Raw genomic sequence first — 19,956 nt, 5'->3', positions numbered from 1 at the left:
TTCATATGCGCAGATGTTTAATTTCCGCTTGGAAAGGTATATTTACGACAGCAGGATATTTATACTAGAATATCTACGTTAAAAAGCATGGCCTTTTCAAAATTAACTCTAACTACGTAAGTATTTAGTACTGAATAGTGGCCACTGATCGTGGCTCCTAGTAAACAACAAAAGCCAGCGTCTAACCTTGGGTCAGATCCCACTGCTCTTCTGGCTGAGGAAAGGCTGTCTGCCACTGGCCTTTGACAGGCACAGTACTGAAAACAAAATCAAAAGACATTAATTGCCAAATCAACACCCTGCCAGATTTTGAGGGATTTTTCTTTGGGGTTTGGGTTTTTTTTTTTTTTTTTACATTCTGAATTCCTCAAATGATGAAGTGCCTGAACGCAAAACAAAGTTAGCCAATGGTACCTTTAGACGTGAAAATATATTTCACAGGGACAGATGTATTTGGATGGTTTTTAAAGTCTGCTGCTTAAAAAATTAAAATCTTTGTAAGCATACATATTTTGCCAGTGAACTGAATTAATTTAAGAACCTGGCATGTTTTATTAATAACCATAAATAATTAACAGTTGTTTCCTTTCTGTCAAAAAAAGTATTGCAATTATACAATACTTAAGGCTGTCATTTGCAGACACTTCTTACAGGGAAAACAATATTACAATCAAATGTTTAATTAACTATTAGCGTAACATTCTCTACCAGTTGCACAATGACACTATGCTTACATTAATAAGCATACCATGCTTAACTATAGAAATCTTTTTTAGTCAATCAAGAGATGAAAAGATAGCGATAATAAAACCAGAGCATTTCTGGGTGATTTGAACATCGAAAACAGTCAACGCGCTCATTGTTCAGTGTCACCGTTTGGGAGAGGGTGAGTCTAAACCCTCCTCTCCAAATGGATGCAATTCCGTAACTGAATAGAGGGAAAAGTGCATTAGCAAGCCTTTGCTCCCTCTTTCAATTCTACCTGGATTATGTATTGATTTTAAAAGCTCTTAAAGTTTTAAACTGTTTACAAGTTTTCACTGTTTAAATTGTTATCCTAGAACTGGGGAGTTAACGCTGGTGGGCGAAATGTTTACCCTACACAGGACACGGGGCCAATTCACATCCTGCCCGGCAAGGCCAGCGCCTTGCCCTCTGTAAGTGCTCCTAAAAAACCAGAATCAAACACTGCTCCCCCCAGGACTGATAATTCAAAACAGTCAGCGGGCGTTCCTGCCCGACTACGGACCGAACGATTTGGCCGCCGGCAACCCGAACGCCAAGTTAGAAACCCCGACTTTTGAAAACGCAACAAGAAAGCGACTTACACTTGGGCTCAGACCCTGCAGGAGGGCAAAGTTTTGACCATTGGGACCGTCCAAGGACAGGTGGGTGGCTCTGGGCTTTGTGTGGTGCATTAACCCGGGAACGTCTCCGCAGGGCTGCTCGGATGCAGCCTCCCACGCTCCCACGGCCAGCTGTGTCCGGGACACAACGCTGCAGCACCGAGCCCAACCTCGGGGGAGGAAGGAGAAACTTATATATAGCTGCCGTGGGGGAGAGCGGGTGGGTGCTTTCGGGAGTCCGTTTCAGCTCCCACTGGCTGGAAAATGCCGAGGACGTGGAAGTTGATGGGGCTCAAATCAGTGGGACAATGAAGAACCCTATTCACCACTAAGGCATGCACAAACTGTGCCCCACGACCTAAGAAAAATAACTCGGCCTGCCAGAAGTTTGGTTTGGGTGTTTGGTTTTTTTTTTTTTGTTGTTGTTGTTTTTTGCTTTTTTTTTTTCCCCTCAGATCAAGCACACATTTCTTGAACTCATATGGAACTGATTCAGTACGCTGAAGACAGCGATGTCAAAATCTCACCCACAGCAACCAATATCATTCGGGGCAGAAAACAAAAGAAACACTGATTTTATCAACTCTGATATTAGCAATGGCACGGTCTTGCTGTCTTCGCGGAGGCCTTAAGCAATCCAGTACGAATGGGAGCTGAGTAAAGCAAGAGGGCTTGACCCGTGCTTAAAGAGCAGAGTGAATATGGGGACACAACGAGAGCTTGCCGCTACGAAGATCTCTTCATTGCCACCTTGGGTTGGCAGTTGCCTGGATCATTCAGAAAGAAACCATCCGTCAGAGAGAAGCCCTCTTAACAACCCGTGCCTGGTTTTATGGTTTTATCCTACGTGGCAGAGGGTGGTATCATCAGTGAGATGACAACCTCCACCAAAAAAAAAAAAAACAAAACAAAAAACCCAACAGTGGGTTTGGCTCCTCAACCGTTCTTCAAAAACGCATCGCCGCTGTTGATTACGACATACCTGCTTATCTTGTCAAAGGAAAGGTACTCCCTCCACCTGGGTGAGGATGCCATCTATATATATCCTTAGGTTTTCAGCTCGTGGCCCCCGGGGAGCCTCTGGCCGGAGCCGTCGTTGTCACCGGGCCAGGCAGTGGCCCAACCCTAGAGCCGCCGTCAGCGAAGGGCAGGACGGCAGCTCCGGGAAGGGACACGAGCGAGGACGTCTCGGCCAGCCCCGGAGAGCCCAGCCCGCCTCCGAAATCCGAAATCTGGGAGGGGAGGGTGGGAACGTGGGCAGGGGTGGGGTGGGGGGGGACCCGGTGGCACCGCAGATGGCAGCTGGGCCCCGGGGGAGTGACAGGCTCCTGATGGCAGCAGCACGTGTAGCATCTTCATGTGACATCCACAGGTGGGGCGGGGGGGGAAAACAGTTTTTATCCGTTGCTATGGAGTCATGATTAGCTTGGATGTCTTCAGAGCCTGCCGAGGAGAAACGAAGGCTATTTTCTTATATAGATGTCATGAAATCAATCCTTGCAGAATTTCTGGAGTCAAAGGCTAAACAGGTTTGCCTGAATACCTTCTGCTACTTGATACATGAATAAATCTAGCCGGGAGACCTAAAATGAGTGTCACTTTTCAGCTGGAGCTGATGGCAAAAAAAATTACTCTTTAGTCTCATTTGGAGCTGTTTATGCGCACAGTAACGTAACAAAAGGGTGTTAAATAAAATGCAGCAATTATCTTCGCCGAAAATGAGTCTTAGAAAACGAAGCAAAAAAACCCCCCACCCCTTATTGCAAAGCACAGTGACTTCAGAAGGAACTTTTCCCTTATTCTCTCCAAACGCTAAAAGAAAACCTGATGTTCTTCTTTTAAAATGTGTCTGCCTCTAGGTCTTTGGCACAGGTTTACTGATGGGAGGGCCGGCGATCTATTTAATGACTGCATTGACGTCAATAGCATAACTGAAATACTTACTAAGATGCATGAGTCCAACTTTCGGGGGGGGGGGGGGGGGGGGGTGTGTGTTCGCAGGCAGGCACAACACACGAAACGGACTCTCCGCGGGAATGAACTGCCCCCGAGGAGCAAGAAACGGCCTCTGGCCGTCCCCAGCCACGCTTGCTTTTGCTGCAGGTAACTCTGAAAGTTCCCTGCGAAAGGCAATTTTAATTTCTCGAGCAGCACGCATCGCTTTACCGCTCGACAGCCGTAGGTTTACTCAGTCGCATCATTAAGCTGAGAGCTATCTGATTTCTTTTACAGTTCTGCTTAGTTTCTAAATAATCTGCATCATTATATTAAAAAATAATACTTGTAGGTAATAATATTTATAGTCTACAGCACCACTGTATTCACTGTGCACTACCAGTTATTTTTCAGCTCAGCTACTGGACACTAGACGGTTCCTCTTGCACTCCTGTTAAAAGCCTCAACCACCACATCTCCTCGACTTGTACAGGCTGTCTCAAAATCAAAAGGCCAGATCTCCAGCCAAACTCACAGCAGACCAACAGAATTTCAACATGAATCCTCTATTTCGTACATACCCAGAGCCATCCTCTGCACGCCAAGCAGGGCAAGTATGGTGCAAGAGCACTAGCTCCGCACTAATTACTGGGGATTTACAGATATTTGTTACCAAGAGCCGACTCTGATGCTCTTTAACAGGGCTTGTTAACTCCCGCAAAAAGTTGGGACTCACTCTCATTAGCACAAGCACCGGCGTTATCCAGTCTTCTGTTTACGCTTTATACAAACGTTCGTGCACGAGTCTGTGTACATCTTACACCCACATAAAAAATGAAAGAGCACAAGTTTGGAGGTCGTGTAAAGGCATGTGAGAAGTGCAGACAAACGTGCAGATGTACAGGAAAGCAGAAGCTAAGGCACAAGCAAGAAAAATACCGATCTTTCACTCCCATCCCCAGAGAGGAATTTTAACAAAGCTTTAATCCCATGAAAAGCCTGTGTGTGACATACCCCAAAGCGCTACACCCCTCAAAGCCTCGGGTTGCAAATCAGCTACATTATATTCCTAGGTATATAATTAATTGTGAGGAGAGACTATAATTATTCAGTGTTGAAAGTATCCAAGGGGCACTCGCTTGCTGGCTCTTGAGAAAAGTTTCTCCAACCCCCTCGCAGCCCCAGGAAGCGCACGACGCTGTTTGGCCCTCCACATTGCGCTTTGCCCCCCCGTCAGCCACCAGAAATAGTTAAATTAAGTCTGGCAAACGAACGAGCAAGGGGAAATGCTGTCCCATGTGGGGCTCGACCTTTCGGCAGCCACCTCTCCCCCCGGCCCCCCGTTCGTCCGCAGAGGCTTCTCGCTCCCGGTTGCGTCGCGACCGGTGCAGCGTTTTCTCCGCAACCTCTGCGACTTGGAGCAGGGGGGGGGTGTCATTTACTACAGGCACAAAAAAGGTGTAGGTGTAGGTAAGGTAAGGGGACGGCACGAAAAACCTCTGCGAGGCCAGACAAACGCGAAGAGCAGGTACGAAACCGCTGTCGAGCGGTGAGGGAGAAGCCTTGGGACTGGGATTCTAAGCAAGCAGCGCCGATCCTGCGCCCGAGCCGGGGAGAAAGGATGTGGTAAAATACGGAAAAAGTCCCAGGAAAAAATGCAAAGGAAACAAAACAGATGGAGACAAGATTGTACCAAAATGGGGGGAAGAACGGGAGGCTTAGGCTGAATGTGGCAGCCAGTGAAAGACGATTTAATTCAGAGGGAATTAGGGCCGGTGAAGTACATAAATATGGAGGAAGGAACAAAACTAAGCAGGACCCAGACTTGTTGCTGGTTAAAGATTTTATTAGTTGAATCAACTGGGTAGGAACTAAAGCCCTTTCAGTCATGCCAGGGGAGGGGAGAGCTGAACTGAGAAGAGAAGGGGCCGACGGTTTCACCGAGCCCGAGGTAGCACAAAGGTCGAGGAAAGAAACGGCGGCAGAGGCCGCGTTTAAAAACAAGCAAAGGAGAACAGGAGGAAGAAACGTCACAGCCACTTGTGTTTGTGACAGCGTGTTTGCGTCGTCGTTTCTGTAACGCTGGGGCAGGTGGCTGGGTAGCAGGCGGTGGCAATCCCGGCCCTGCGCGATCGCACCCTGCGACGCGTCGCACCGCTCAGGAGCCGCGTGGCCTGGGGTGGCCCCATGGTCCCCCCCAGCTGCGGAGCACATGAGCTCATTAAGGAGTTCTGTGCTTTTATTTTTTTTTGCTACGGCTTCGTATTTCCACGTTATGGTTTCCCGGTTAATTCATAAAAGCCATTTTGCCCATTCCTGTGATCTGCTGTTATAACAAAATAACAGGAAAAATCTGCCAGATTTACTTAAGCTGATACCAAGGACAAAACACAGGATGTTCAATACATATTCCTCTTCCTTTTATGGCTGTGCTTATAAGGTTAAGAAAGCTCCGAATTGACAGTGACATCAGTATCAGCTTTGAAAGCGCTCTGTCCCATGTCAAAACTGGCCAGATTTTTTCGTGCTTTCATCAAAATGAAAGCAAAGAAGAAAAAGAATTTCGTAATTTTGACGCAGCTCATTCATTTTGCCATGGGCCTGGGTCCTCAGTGATGCAACTCCTTGGGAGTACACGAGCACCAGATTTGGCTCCTCTCCGTTTGAAACAACTGACAAGCCCTGTACTATTCTAGCTGGAGTAAACAGCTGGCATGTATTACTTCCAGTGCAAACGCTGAATGCAATTTGTCTCCCTCCAGGGTAATTTTATTAATGTATGCTAGTTTGCTATAAACCCCGAGTTCTGTACTTTTCATAACAGGACATAAATCACTCCGCTAATGACAAATAAAAGGAGACATATACAAGGTGCTCATACTGCTGTCAATTGATTGTGGTAAATCTACAAATCAGTGCGTGACATGGGAGAGCTAACATAAAATCCCGAGCTTTGCCGACTAACCAGTCTAGAGGATATAAACACATTTCGGTTCAAAACACATTCTTTTATCTAGAGGGATGTAACGCAGCCTAGTCCCAATCAAAACATTACTGTTTCCTTCTCCAAAACTTTCAGGAAAAACACTAAGCGTCCGTTCAGACACAGGGGCCATTGGCACATAACTGGAAGTGTTCTGATAGGAAAATCTCTCCTTCCTTTCATAATTTCCAAATCAGAAGCCATCTAGGGGAAAAAAGCCGCAAGCACTGAAAAAAAAAAAAAAAAAAAAAAAATCCCCTAAAAACCTTTGTTCTCGCTGCATTTAAATGGAAGCTTCCTTAGAAAGTCAACGGCCGTCGTTGTTTCCTGCTATCCCGAAATGAATTACAGCCTGTAAGAGTGGCCCTAACTGGGTGAGGGGAGGCGATCGCCCGGCTGCGGGGGGAGCGGCCGCACGGAGGGAGCGCAGCCGCCGCCGCGGGGAACACGAGAGGCTCTGCAGGAGCCTGGAACGCGCTCCGGGCGGCGAAGCGGGGACGCCGAGTTCAACGGCGCGGTCCGGAATTCCCACCGGTCCTGCCTTACACGCCCGAATCGCGCACAAGAAGAGAATCGATATCCGGGGGCCGGAGGCCCGCCGGCGTCCCTCAGCACCGCTCCGTGTCCCGGTGAGCAAGCGGAGGGCGCAGCGGCTGCCTATCAATCTCAGAAACACGTCTTATTCTCATCTACAAACTGTCACAGTTTACTTAAGCTGTAAGACACGACTCCCATTTTCTGTTTCATTTGAAGACTTCACCTAAAGTCAGTTAGGATTCACGGTCAAGACCTCGTTTACTTGGGGGACCATGAATCCAGCTGGTACTTCTCTACTTTTTACAAATTCCACGAGCTGCTGAGCTGCAGTTTTCTTCCACAGTCCCCTTGTTACCAAATGAAAATCTGCACAGTGAAAATGCATCCAGCGTGGCTCATTTCCACACCTGGACATTTTCTTTTTTCACATCTCAGGTAAGATGTCACCATCGTTCATTTTAGATATATTCACCTATCCACATATATTTACTAGCAACGAAACAGTAAAAACTGTGAGTCGGGATCACAAGGTTAAAAATGCTAAAAGTTGGATCCTTCTCCATCGCTCCCTCGTTTTGAGCTTTGCAGGGTAACACAAAACTTGCTCTACAATTACGTGTGTCAGACCCTGCAATCAAAAAGGAAGGTGAAATTTCAGTGTATTCAGGTGTTAGAAGCTTGGATTAGCTAAAAAGTAACAAGTATAACAAGTATCCTATGGCTGATGTTGGAAATACTGTAGAAAAGTATCCACAAAGTGTTAAAAAAAGTTGAAAGAGATTTTTTTCCACAGAAAATGTTAAGAAAATGAATCGAGAAATTCCTGGAAGGGAATTCTCTCCTCGTTATTAGATTCTGTAGGTTATATAAACAGATCTGTGGAAAGCTTATGAAATTTTCCATGATTTTTTTCACGCAGGCCACGGAATCAAAGTCCTGCTGGAACAGATTTTTAAATAAGGTGATGAGTTGCATTCCTGCTAGCCCTGACTCGACACTGCTCACAGAGAGGGCGTGAAGGCGAAGGCAGTCAAGATCGTGATGTCCAGTTTTGTTTCTGCATCAGAGGTTTCCACATCCCGTTAACAAGTTTTGAGGAACCTAATCTGGAAGTCTCCAGGACTGTGCGTGTCCCCAGACAGTAAATAAAAAACCAGCACAAACGGAAATGATAGTTAGCTATCCAGGTTTCACACACTGTAAAAATTAAGCTTTATTAGTCCCTCCAAGCACATAATTGTTGGGAAGGCTGAGATTAAACCTTGCAAATGGGCACTCCTCCAAATCTTATCTCCTTCTTTGTGGGAGTAACTTGTAAAGTAGCGCAAGTAGGGCCAGCTCTGCTCATGAGAGGGGGCCCACGAGCCCTCAGCACCGCACGGCTAAACCCAGGTGTGATGAAAAATAAAGCGGACGCTGAGCCCCCCGCCAACTCCCGGGGGTCCCAGGCTCTAGCACGAGCTGTGAACGTGTCCACGGCGGCCGTCCAACCCACTCGTGTTTGCTGGGGTCTCGGGGGGGGGTGAGGACGAGGGGAGCCAGGGACCCCGTGTGCAGGGAGGGGGGAGCAGGCACATATGATTAGCCGACTTCCCCCCCTCGTTCGACGGCTAAACGTAGGTTTCAAGAGACCGCGAGCAAAGAGCGAAACAAAAAAAAAAAAAAAACAAAAAAAAAAAGCCAAAAAAAAAACCAAAAACCCCACACCGTTGCAGGGCAGCCTGATAAAAGCAGAGGAAGTTTCACCTGAGAGAGGTTTTTTGAGATTGCAATTTTTACATAGATCACGTGGAAACAAACTGAAATAAACAGGACAAAAAAAAAAAAACAAAACCCCATGCAGCTGTGTCTGAGCCTGTTCAAGGCCTGTAGGCTGGGGCCTGTCCAGGCCTGTGCCGCGCAGGGACTCGGAACAATAGCAGTCACTGTGGCCATGACTATCAAACCAAAATCGTGTTCGTCTTTTATGCGAACATACAAGGATAAACCCCAAACCCAAGCTATTAAAATAACAGTGTTTTGGGCCTGATGGTTCTCTTGGATTGGTTTTGCGTGAGCAACTCGGCAGAAATTCTACGAGCCCGGGATTGCGCCGGGGGGGTGGGGGCAGAGAAGCAGCCGTCAGTAAAATGATGTGCACTAAGCGTCCTCTGCGTTTGACCTCGCAGGTGGATATCAAAGTCACACACGTACCTTGCAGGTTAACTCTGGAGACAGGTGGCTGACTCGTTGCTGGAGATCTCCTAAGAGGCAGAAAGAATACTTCATAAATAGGCAGCATTTTATCATTTCAAACCCCGTTGGCAGTTCAAACCGCCAACTCCCACAGTTAAAAATCCTTTTTCATGCTCACAGCGAAGCCCAAAACACTTGGAAATGATTTGGCGGTTAATGAGCAGTATCAGTAGATCTGTCAGGAAAACCCAGAGATGTGTGTCCCCTGGCTAGGCACACACTCATGCTGGAAGGGAGGTATATCGGGAAAGGTGTGCCACCATCCCGCACTGCCTTGGCGACTTTTTGCTCAAAATACGCCTGGAAGTCAGCAAGGGCTGGTCTTCGTGGCTGAAGGGGTCGGTGGATCCCCCAGGATCAAGGCCTTCTCCCGAAAAACTTTTCCCTGCAAGGTCTGGGACTGGACCCCGAAGAAATGTCAGGGTGCAGGCTGCGAGGCAATGCCACAGGTAAGGTGAGAAACGCCAAGCTTCAAACCCTGCAGTTTGAATCGCACCTGGAAGCAAGTGAGAAGACGCTGCAGTCACTAGTGCAAAGCTCTGTGACGGCTGAAGGACATTTTTTTTGACTAGGAGCAACGATCTCATCAGAAAAGTCTGGATTTTGGAAGGCCTAAAAGCTATTTGAAAAATTGGTTCGAGTCAAGCAAACAGGGTCTGACTGGAAAAAGGGTGCAGTGTTTCTTCAAATGTCCAAATATGTCATTGTGAGATTGCCAAATAAAACTGTTAATTTTTCAGGTTGAAAGCATAATCTAATTGGTTAAAAAGAGACTTCTTTTTTTAAAGAAGTTAACAAGAGTCAACGCCAAAATCTAGACGCTTCATTTTGGATTGAATGCAGCATTTCAGGCTGACCAAAAATGAAACTTTGGGTTTCTACTTCCCTAAGAAGTGTCTGATACATTTTAACTGAAGCCAGATTTCCCCACACTCTCTCTGAGCCAACCTCCTAACCCCAATTTTTTGAGTCAGCCACTGAACTGAAACACGCGTTATTTGCCAGCTCTCCTTTGAAGCTAAAATCAAAGCGAGCGAGCGGCTCAATTCTGCTGCAACTGTAGCTCCGGGGGGTTCCTCAGAAGTGCTCCGGGAAGGCCTGGCTAACCAGGTGAGATCCACGGTCCCACTTCAGACCCTCGGCCCCAGCCTCCCGGTCTGCCGGCAGCTCCAAACCCCGCTCCTCCTCCGCAGCCTCCCTGGGGCTCAGCGCTGGGATTTCAAAGGCTCGGCTCTCCTGCAAGGAGCTGCAGGACCCAGATTCTTCGAAGGGTTCAGCACAGGGCGCACACGTTGGATGCCGACTTCTCCGAAAATCTGCCCTGACCTGCCTCTGCTGAGCCTTTGAAAAGCCAAATCTTGAAATCTCGAAAAAAACAGAAACTCCCCACGAGGGACACCACGCCGCGGCTGCAGCGCTTCCAGTATCTGGGGAGACGTGCTCCAGGTATCTCCAAACCCCGCGCGGAGCTGCCCAGGCATGCCTCCGGGGGGGCGGGGAGGGATCAACTACTCTTCAGAAGGGTATTCCCCGCTGCGGAGCCTGAGAAGGGAACGGCACCGCTCCCGGCAGCCTCGAATTATGTCCCGGCCGTGCCCATCCTGGTTTCTGCAGCAGCCAGGGCGCAGGCAACGAGAGACCCGGCGACCTGTTGGGAAGGGATCTGTCCCTTCCGAGACACCTCCGGGCTTCCCGCTCCTCCACCCCGGCCGGCGGGTATTCAGAGGAAAAGGCGCCGGATGCTTTCTGACCGTGTCCTGGGCCACATCTGCCAAACTCGGGCACTCCGGAACCATTAATCATACTCTCCTCTTTTCCAATCAGGAAACTGCCTTAAAAACCCTGACGTTAAACTCCAATGAAATATGACTTCTAGTTGTTGTTTTTTCCCTCCGGCCCTCAACATTCATATTTTCCAGCATTGCTGTAAATATGCGGGGCAGCATCCTCTATTTCTTTCTCCGCTCAGGAGGGGTAGAGGAGGAGGAAAAAAGAGGGGAGAGGAGGGGCTAGAGAAAAGCTGAGATTCTCATGATCTCCAGAGAAGAAGTTTAAGTAAAATACCACGTATCATGAGACGTATGAAAAATCATGAGCTGGCAGCACGGCTGTAGCCCAGCAGAGCTGTTTGGAAACTGTGCGGGAAGCTACACAGTGCCTGGAAGCACATTCCGCCACGGATTTGGATGTTTGGTGTATAATGGTTTAAACATTTAACGGCTTTTACTTTGGCTTGGGCGAATGACTTTATACCTCAATCAGATCTGGGAACGTTTTCAAAAGGACACTGCAAGATGCCTGTGTGTCCTACAGGTTACGCCCTCGCTTCCTTCCGGCCCTGTCCAATTTCAGATTCCTCATTAGGAACTGCTGAAATGCTTGAGCTGTTCAAAAAAGCAAAGCTTAAAAAAAAGACATCTACTCCAGCCATCTGTTTTTCTATTAACCTCCATCTCGGAATGCGGCCGCTCCTCCCCATCAAAATTTGCAAACAGAAATCAACGGGAGGAAAAACTCACGCCGGGCTAGGACGCCGGGCTCTACGGAAAACACAAATTTGTGTTGGAAGGCAGAAAGCCGAGCCCACGGCGGGCACCTCGGCAGCGACGCAAGCCCGCGGCGTCCCTCCCACCGGAGCGTGGTTTTGCACCCCAACCTTCCCTTCAGGAGCCAGCGGGACGCTTTGAGCAAGCAGCCGCCTGCCAGTCCCGGGGTGGGATGGGTGGGTGCACAACCGACGTCGCCAGGAACGAATGATGCTGGTTTCGCTCAAAACAGCCCTCCTGGGGCAAAACGGGCCAGCAAATGACGATGGCTGGCTCATTATAAATAGCTAAGGGGAAACGGTGGTTCCGGATGAAGGAGGTCGTTTGGTTTCTCCTGCTCAGCAGGTATAAAAAACATCCTCCTCCGAAGTTCAGTGCATCACCTTCCCCATTCAGTGCAATTACAGCGTCAAACGAAGCGGCGCGGGATCGCGGGCCTGCAGGCAGCGCAGGTCAGTTCTGGGGGGAGCCCCCCCGGGCGCCGAGCTGCTGCCGAGGAAATCCTCACCGTCCCCACAGCCTCAAGCTTGGGGGGGGGGGGGGGGGGGAGGGCGTTCCTTCCTTTGGTGTCTACCCTTCTGCCGTGACCACCTCTTTCGGGAAACAAGGGTGGGAACGCAGGGCAGCACCACAGCTCGTCCCAACGATGCCTCCGCGCCGAGGCGGGCACCTCACCGACGCCTGGGACAGCCAAGGGGGCAAAGGGAGGAAGGTACCGCCCCCCAAAACTCATCGCACCCCCTTCCCAAGCCGAAATACATCACGCCCTCCTCAGGCTCACCACGTTCTCCCAGTCTGGCGCACGGGGTGGACCGGGCCCCGGGCAGCGGGGCGGTAGCCCAGGGCCAGCGGGGTCCGAGGAAGGGCTACCACGGCTCCCCGGCCACCACCACCCCTGCGGGGACCCCCCCAGCCCCTGGGGCGTGCGAGCTGTAAGGGAACAAAACCCAACGGACTTACTTGTTGGAGGTGCCGTGCAAATTGGTAAGGAGCGTGAAGTTGTTCCTCACGCTTCGTAGACTGGCCAGCACCTACGAAGGAGGTAAAAACCGGAGACGTTATCTCCTCCGCTTAAGGTTTAAGATGTTTGTTTTATTTCTGTTTATTTATTTATTAATTTGAGAGGCCAACCGACTGCCAACTCACCTGGGCAAAAGGTGTGACAATCAGGTCATCCCCATGTCTAAGGAGAAACGGAGAAAACGTGTAAATTTACCTCAGTCATGCACCCCAGAGAAAGAGCATTTTACAGAGGGAGGTTTCCCCAGGCAGCGCCCACCACAAAAAAAAAAAAAAACAAACCAAACCCCAAACATTAACCCATGCAGCGTTTATTTAACACCACATAAAATCTTGTTCCTGATGGAAAGGTCTCGCAGTGTATATCCAAAACAACCTGGCTGGAGCGGCTGTTCAGATTGGTAACACCAGGCAATAAAAGCCAGGAAATTCAAAAGTTAAGGCAGCACACTTGCACCGCGGTGGAAAAAAACCCATAACGGTCTGGGGAAAGGTCAGCTTTGAATTTCCTGGCTTTTGTTGATCTCTGCCTTTAATGCTATTCAGGCGCTGGGTTTTGTCCGGCCGTTTTCATCATGGAAGATTTGAGCAGAAGTTCTGAGAAAAATACATCATCACAGTCAATAGGAGGGATTTTTTTTTTTTTTTTTTTGCGATATTATATATAGCACTATAGGTGCTGGGCACAGCTGGATGGGGCTCTCCCCCCCCGGCACAGCTGCCTCCTCCAGCACGCTGCTGAAAACACAAGGCAATTGTTAAAATCCACCGTTTACACTAAAAATGGCATTTGCATAAGTTGGAGTGGTGACTTTGTCTCTGGTGAATATTTACTAAATGCTAACTAGCAGGGAAGGATGTTCTCTTTCAGGTCAATTCTGCTCATGGATCCCGCTAATATTTAGGTTTCTGTTTTGTGACAAAACTTGTCGGGCTTTCATAACAGTTAAAACTTTTTTTATGAGCACTTTTTTTTTATAGCTTAACGGTCACTTTAGAACTTTAAACCGTGCCTTTTAAAATAAAGGGCTGCAAATCCAGGACACTCATTTAAGCTCCACGCTCTGTGTTGTATTGATCCTCTCAAGAGCTCAACCATCTGTCTCAGCTTTCTGCTGTATTTTCCACCCAGTTCTGGCGAACAACCCATGACAGAAAACAGGATGGAGAAGAGTAATACTGTAAATATAAGTACAGTCATATTTCTGTTGTCCAGGCTAATGGAGCGTTACCTGCCTACGAAAAAGCAGAGGTGATGTTCAGCGGGCTCTGAGAAGGCACGGTGAGAGGCTAATGGGGAAAAGGGAGCGCAAGCAAGCCAGGAGCTGGGGGGTTGGGGCTGTCCTGCCGGCAGGGCCAGCGGGGACACGGGCAGCTCGCGGCGGGGAGAAAATTAGGGAGCAACGGGGGATATTTTAAGGATGGGATGGGGAGGGGGAAGTCGTGCCTTGCCATAAAAAGCACCCGTCTTGGGCACCCAGGCTGTGAAATGTGAGTACCACCCCTAAGCTCCTCTTAACAGAGCTCTGAGGATTACCGGAGGCCACGCAGAGCTCTTAGTTACTGTAAAATATGACGTGAGCTGAATTTCTGCTTACTGTTCACTTGGGAGGGAAGAGTTCCTGGACATTGTCTTTGGTGATAAGTCATAGTCGCTGTCGGACCTGTAGAGGAAGGACTCCCTGCGCTGGCTGTGGCCCGGGAAGGTGGTGTGCAGGACGAGTCCCGAGGAGGAGCTGGCCTGCGGGTCCAGCGGGCTGCGCCCGGGGGACGGGCCATTTTCCACGTCGAAGCTGTGAACGGAACACAAAGTGCGTGTCACGCGCCCCTGCCAAAAGGGTTTTTTTTCCAGCGCACGTGTCACGTTTGCGCTGCCCACGCTGTGTCACTGCTCGGTGCAGGAGACAGGGCTGCGTTTACCAGAGCCTCTCACTGGATTGTTTCTATTGCGTGCAAGCAGGACTCTGCCTCACGGTAAAAAATTTACCCTCCAGGCTTCTTTCCTGACTACCTCTGCTCAGTTTTCCTCCAGCCTGAGCCTCCCTAAGCTCGGCACAGCTCCTGCCGCTCCCGGCACGGACCCTCACCAAGCTCTGCAGCTCCTTCCCCACGGCCGCAGCGTTTGCACGAGGCGGGGGATTCAACCTGCCAAACCTCACGCCAAACCTCACAAGCATAACGGGGACTAAAGAAGCTACGACGCGCCACCATCCTCCGGCCAAGCCCTGTCCCCATCCGCTCTGGGAGTAAACTTTTGGAATCCTGCGAGATGGGTGAGGGGTAGGCAGTTGGGCGAGCTGGACGCCCGAGTTTCTGTTCAGCCACCGTTCACGTCTCGGCCGCTCGAGGTATTAGTTGAGCGAATTTCAAACAGCTGGGCTGCAAAACGGAGGACTGCTTAAAAAATTAAAAAAAAAAAAAAAAAAACAACAAAAAAAAGGCCCCAAACCTTCTGTCACCATTTCCATTATACACCCACTTTCTTACGGTTTCATAACTTGGCTGCTGCAGCCTGTGGCTGAAGTCACCCTGGACACTTTAGCAAGTGACACCCCTCGTAAACCCTGAAAATAAGCAGGTTGGCCTCCTTTGCTTGGGCACTTGGATCTGATATAAATACCATATGTGTGACCACGTTCCGGCTAAGCCAAGTGAAGCGCGGCTGCGTTCAGCATGATTTTTCTTGCCTTTGGAAGCCTGTGGCTTCATCCCACTCGCAGCGGGAGCTGAGTCCTCCCGCCAACCAGGCAACGTGCCTCTCCCCGTTCCCGATGTTCCCCCGGTTTGCCGTGCCTGATGACCGCCCTTAACCCCACCACCCCCTCGGGCCGCGGCCGCAACGTCGGGCTGCGATCCCTGCCAGACCTCTCCCCGTCCCTCCCCCCCACTCCTCATATTAAGACAAAAGATCCCCCCCCCCCGAGCACGGTGGCAGGAAGGACCCCCCGTCTCTCGCTTCGCTCTGCGGAGCGTGCTTTGCACTACTGCAGGAGGATGAAGCACCCAGGCAAAAAAAAAAAAAAAAAAACCAGCAAAACCTTTGGTAGATCTGCAAGTAAGTAACGCACACGGTCATGAAAAAAATAAGGGAGTCTGTGTCCAGTTGCAAAATATATCTCGGCTTACTCTCCTTCTCTACTGTGAGTCCACACGTACGCATGGAGATTCAATACAGGGCGACCAAGGGATAAATGAGAAGGGGAAACCAACCACCAAACTCTGCAGAAGGGAACCACAGGCAGAGATTGGAGGAAACCACCGATGGAAAGGTGCCACGGCTGAACTGGACCTGCATTATTTGGACATGAGGCCACAGAGAATGAAAGACCAAGCAGGCTCAGAACGAAGGCAGCCGCTCCCCTGTTCGGGACACCTCGAAGCATTATGGCCTTCTCCCTCCTGATCAGGAAATCGGATTAAAATCCAAATTTGATGGCGTAGCCTGCCCTTGGTTCTCTGGGTACCGGCTGGAAGGACGCAGAGCAGGAGACAAACTCTCCCACGGCTCAAAACCCAGGCACCAGCTACAACCTCAGCCTTGGGTTTCGCAGAAGCCTTTCAGGTTCCTGTGTGAGAAACCCGAACGCCTTTCCCGGAGGAGCACCGAGCTGCTGTGTGACACCAAACAGCGTCCAGCGATGCCGGCGGGGGGACGCGGGAGCTGGCCTGGACGTGGCAGCATCCCCCCAGCTACTTTGTATGAGCAGCTGATGAAGTACCGAACAATTTATCAAATATCAGTAATAACACATTGCGTGTGAGGGATTGCATGCTTCGCTCGAGCAGTTATATTTATAACATAAATAATTATTTACAGTTGTGTATGTGCTTGGGAGGGAGTGGGTGCTCAACGTTATTTTTGATGTCTCCAGAAACTACTTACTGGGGTGGAGCGATGAAAGTCTAGGTCTCCTGGCAGTTATTCTGTTCCTCGTGGTTGCAGATAGAGGGTAACTACTTTGGTCTCGTGTTGTTTGGTCCCACATACGCTTCCTCAAGGATTCAAAAATGCATGAGAACATGCATTTAATGAGTGCAATTTAAAAATGCATGAGCACCAGTGCAAAGATTTTTAGATTCTTTGGACATCCAAAGGCAAGGCACCAGTATGATACAGTATGCATTGAAGGAGATTCCTGCATCTGCCATACCTCACTGCAGCTTTTACTTACCCAACTGCATAAGTACATCCTGAATCTGGCAATTGCTCAATTAATATTCTTTTATTTTTACTCTTTATTATCAGCTCTTTTACCAATGACAGCTTGAGTAGACTTTATTTGCACCTATAAAGTAATCAACAGAAGAAACTCAGCTCCGTAACTACGGCATCTACAAACAACAGCCAGCTGATAATTAATCCATACCTATTCAGACAATTAGCTCTGATTACTCAAAACATTCTATTGCAAAACCTTTAATCGAGAACATTTAGTTTACTGACACAAATAGAAATAGAGCAACGAACTAAATCTGAGTGTTCCGCTGAGCAGAGCTGCTTCTGGCTGTTTGATACCGTACCGGCCGCTTGCTGGCAGACATTAGCAATTGGTTTGGGAGAAAAAGTTAACCCACAGCGTTTAAAATGTCCACAGAGTTTAAAACGTGTGTAAGAGGTGCAGGGCGGGAGGCAGGGGGCAAAGCTGATGAGGGATCTTTTGCAAAGACTACTCGGCAGCAAAGGGGTAAGTTTAGTAAGAGGGGAACCAGCCACCAAAGATCTGGGTTTGCATGGCTGGCTGTAGCGTGGATTCTCTGCCTTGAGGTAGGTAGAAGATACCCAAATCCCCTTCCCTTTCACTCTTTCAACATAAAACCCCCTCCTCTCTGCTAGCCTAGGCCTATGCTGAGTCACTCTGGCAGAAATTCCTAGGTCTAGGTCTCTGCTGTCGTGGTTTCTGGAGTTATAAGAAGTCAAATACAGGAAATTATTTCCCCTGGATGACCCAACATTAGGAGAACGTGGCCTGAGATCTGTACAGCGAGAGCTTAACCTTGCGTTTTTTGAATCTCTGCTGCCCGTTAAATTCACCAGTCGCTCTCGGTTTGGACAACAGCCCAGCTGGAATTGTGTCCTGATGCAAAAAACTTCTCCCAAACAGACATTTATTTGCTGAAATTGGTAAGAATTGCAATGGGATTGTAAAGTTGCCCTCTGAGAGGTGCATTTCCACTGAATTTTTTCATTAGAAGTTAACTGATGAGCTCTGACGGAAAAACTTAATCATCAGTGTGGCATCATCTTTAGAATACTCCGCAGATTGTAAGAGGGTCCTCTCCAAAGTTTGCAGCACCCCATGGTCTTTGCCTAAGTGGAGAATAAAGCTCCATTTGTCTAGTTAAGAACAAGGATGGCAAAGTACAAAGTACCACTACAACAGCCAAGTGAAAAAAAAAGCTAAAATTTGCTTTGCAGTTTGTCCTCAAGCAGCAGCACTCGGGGTCAGGACACCCCATTTGTGAAACAGTGTTGGCACTGGAGCACCGAAGCAGCGGCGGCAAGCTCCAGAGGTAAGAAATCACCAAACAATCTGTTATTCTAGTTGCTCCTCACCCTGCGTCCATACCATGGTGGATGAAAAATTTTTTTGGCCCGAAGTATACTCATCCACTACGATGTGCTGCTTCGGTGCCGACCCCAGGGGCTCTTCTGCACGAGCACGTCGATGCCCAGCGCGGTCAGGATTAAGTGGGCACTATCAAGGCTTAAAATGGCTTTACCTAAACACATGGGGCACAAACCTGGTGTCTAAGGTCCCTATAAATTGATCAAGAGAAGTTACGTAAACACCTGTCCCCCCCAGATGTCTTTGCTAAAAAACGTGCCTTGCTCTACGGTCTCAGGAGCTCCAGTGCACCGAGACGACGCCGTTCCCCGCCTGCCTCCAGCACGAGTTACCAGGTTTATCTGGCCAACATTTCCAAGGGCTGTGACGGTCTCAGGGGGTGACGGTGTGTCTGGAGGCCACCGAGGGCTTCTAAGGCGCTGAGTCCACTTGCACAGAGCCAAGACCTGGCTCCGCAGGAGGAAAGGTGACAGTGTCTGTCTGGGATGGGCACTAGTTAACCACGGAGGTGAATCGGTGGTGCAATCCCTATGCCAGAAAATTATTGCAAATCGAAGACTTGACTGACAAAACAAATCAAGCTTCCTGAGGCCCTTATGGTTTTAACGGCAGGTTCACGAATGTGCGATCCATTGGCGGCACCCTTGGACGGGCATATTCTCAGGGTCACTGCTCACCAGCAGAAACCCAGGGACAGATGAAGCGGGGAATCTGGTGGACACGGTGTCCTGGGTGGAGTGAGTGGTGGAGTTTTTTTGGTGGCAGGGGAGGGGGCTATCGGGGCGGCCCCCTGTGAGAAGCTTCTCGAAGCTCCCCCAGCTCCAAGTCAGCTCCACTTCTGCTTGGAAAACTGAGCCCATCAGCTGCGCCTCTGCGAGAATGTATTTAAGAAGGGACATGGTGACGGTCAGTCGGACTTGTGAGGAGGAGTTGCTGCAGCTGCATGAACACCAAGGTCAGTGGAGGAACGGAGGAAGAAAGGAGGGGGGAGGTGTGCCGGAGCAGAGACCCCCCTGTATCCTGTGGTGAGACGGCAGGGCGGCCCCCCCTGCCACCCATGGAGAGCTACGGTGGAGCAGACACTGATTTATGGCCTGTGGCTTCCACCTGGTTAATCAAGGTTCTGTGTCTTAAGAAGGCCGGGGTCTTGTGGGAAAAGGGAGCCCCGCTGCTGTAATTCAGCACTGGGAGGATTGCAGCATGCGGGGGAGTCCCACGCCGGAGCAGCTCGGGAAGGGCTGCAGCCGTGGGAGGGAATCCAGTCGGAGGAAGTTAGTGACCCATGACGGAGCAGTGTGGGGAACGCTGCGGCCCGTGGGAGGGACTCATGTCAGAGAAAGTTTGTGGAGGACTGTCTCCTGTGAGAGGGGCACCACGATGGAGCAGGGGGAACAAGTTCCGGACACTCCCCTCACCGAAGATAAGGGAAGTGGCAGCGCTGACTGCACCCCCATTCCCTGCCCCTGCACCACTGGGGGAGGAGGTAGAGATATCGGGAGCAGAGCTGAGCCCGGGAAGAAGGGAGGGGTGGGGGGAAGGTGTTCTCAAGATGTGGCAATGCTTCTCACTGTCCTACTCTGTTATGTGTTGTTAGTGTCTGTAATAAATGTATGTTCTTTTTTTTCTTCCCCTAACGAGTCTGCCTTTTGCTCGTGCCCATAAAGGGGGATTTTTCCCCATCCCAGTCCTATCTCGAACCCCAAGCCTGGCTCTCTGTCCCTTCTCGTTGCCAGAAGAGAAGGGAGAGAGAGCCGCTGCATGGTGGTTGGCTGCCAACCAAGCCCAAA

At 49.6% G+C, this 19,956-nt stretch overlaps 1 protein-coding gene across 3 annotated transcripts in view; it reads right to left on the bottom strand.

Moving 5' to 3' along the window:
* PDE4B (phosphodiesterase 4B) overlaps nucleotides 1-19,956 on the bottom strand; it is a 217,944-nt gene that overhangs the window by 46,814 nt on the left and 151,174 nt on the right. For all 3 annotated transcript variants that reach the window (XM_042804716.1, XM_042804721.1, XM_042804723.1), the window contains 4 exons: nucleotides 14,201-14,395; nucleotides 12,729-12,765; nucleotides 12,543-12,613; nucleotides 8,995-9,044 (listed from right to left, as the gene is read on the bottom strand). In XM_042804716.1, coding sequence (XP_042660650.1) covers nucleotides 8,995-9,044; nucleotides 12,543-12,613; nucleotides 12,729-12,765; nucleotides 14,201-14,395 — 353 coding nt within the window. The remainder of the gene's footprint in view (nucleotides 1-8,994; nucleotides 9,045-12,542; nucleotides 12,614-12,728; nucleotides 12,766-14,200; nucleotides 14,396-19,956) is intronic.

Source organism: Tyto alba, unplaced genomic scaffold (assembly GCF_018691265.1).
Source record: "Tyto alba isolate M040663 unplaced genomic scaffold, T.alba_DEE_v4.0 Super-Scaffold_1000006, whole genome shotgun sequence".
Taxonomy (NCBI): Eukaryota; Metazoa; Chordata; class Aves; order Strigiformes; family Tytonidae; genus Tyto; species Tyto alba.
This window is presented reverse-complemented; position numbering and strand designations above follow the sequence as displayed.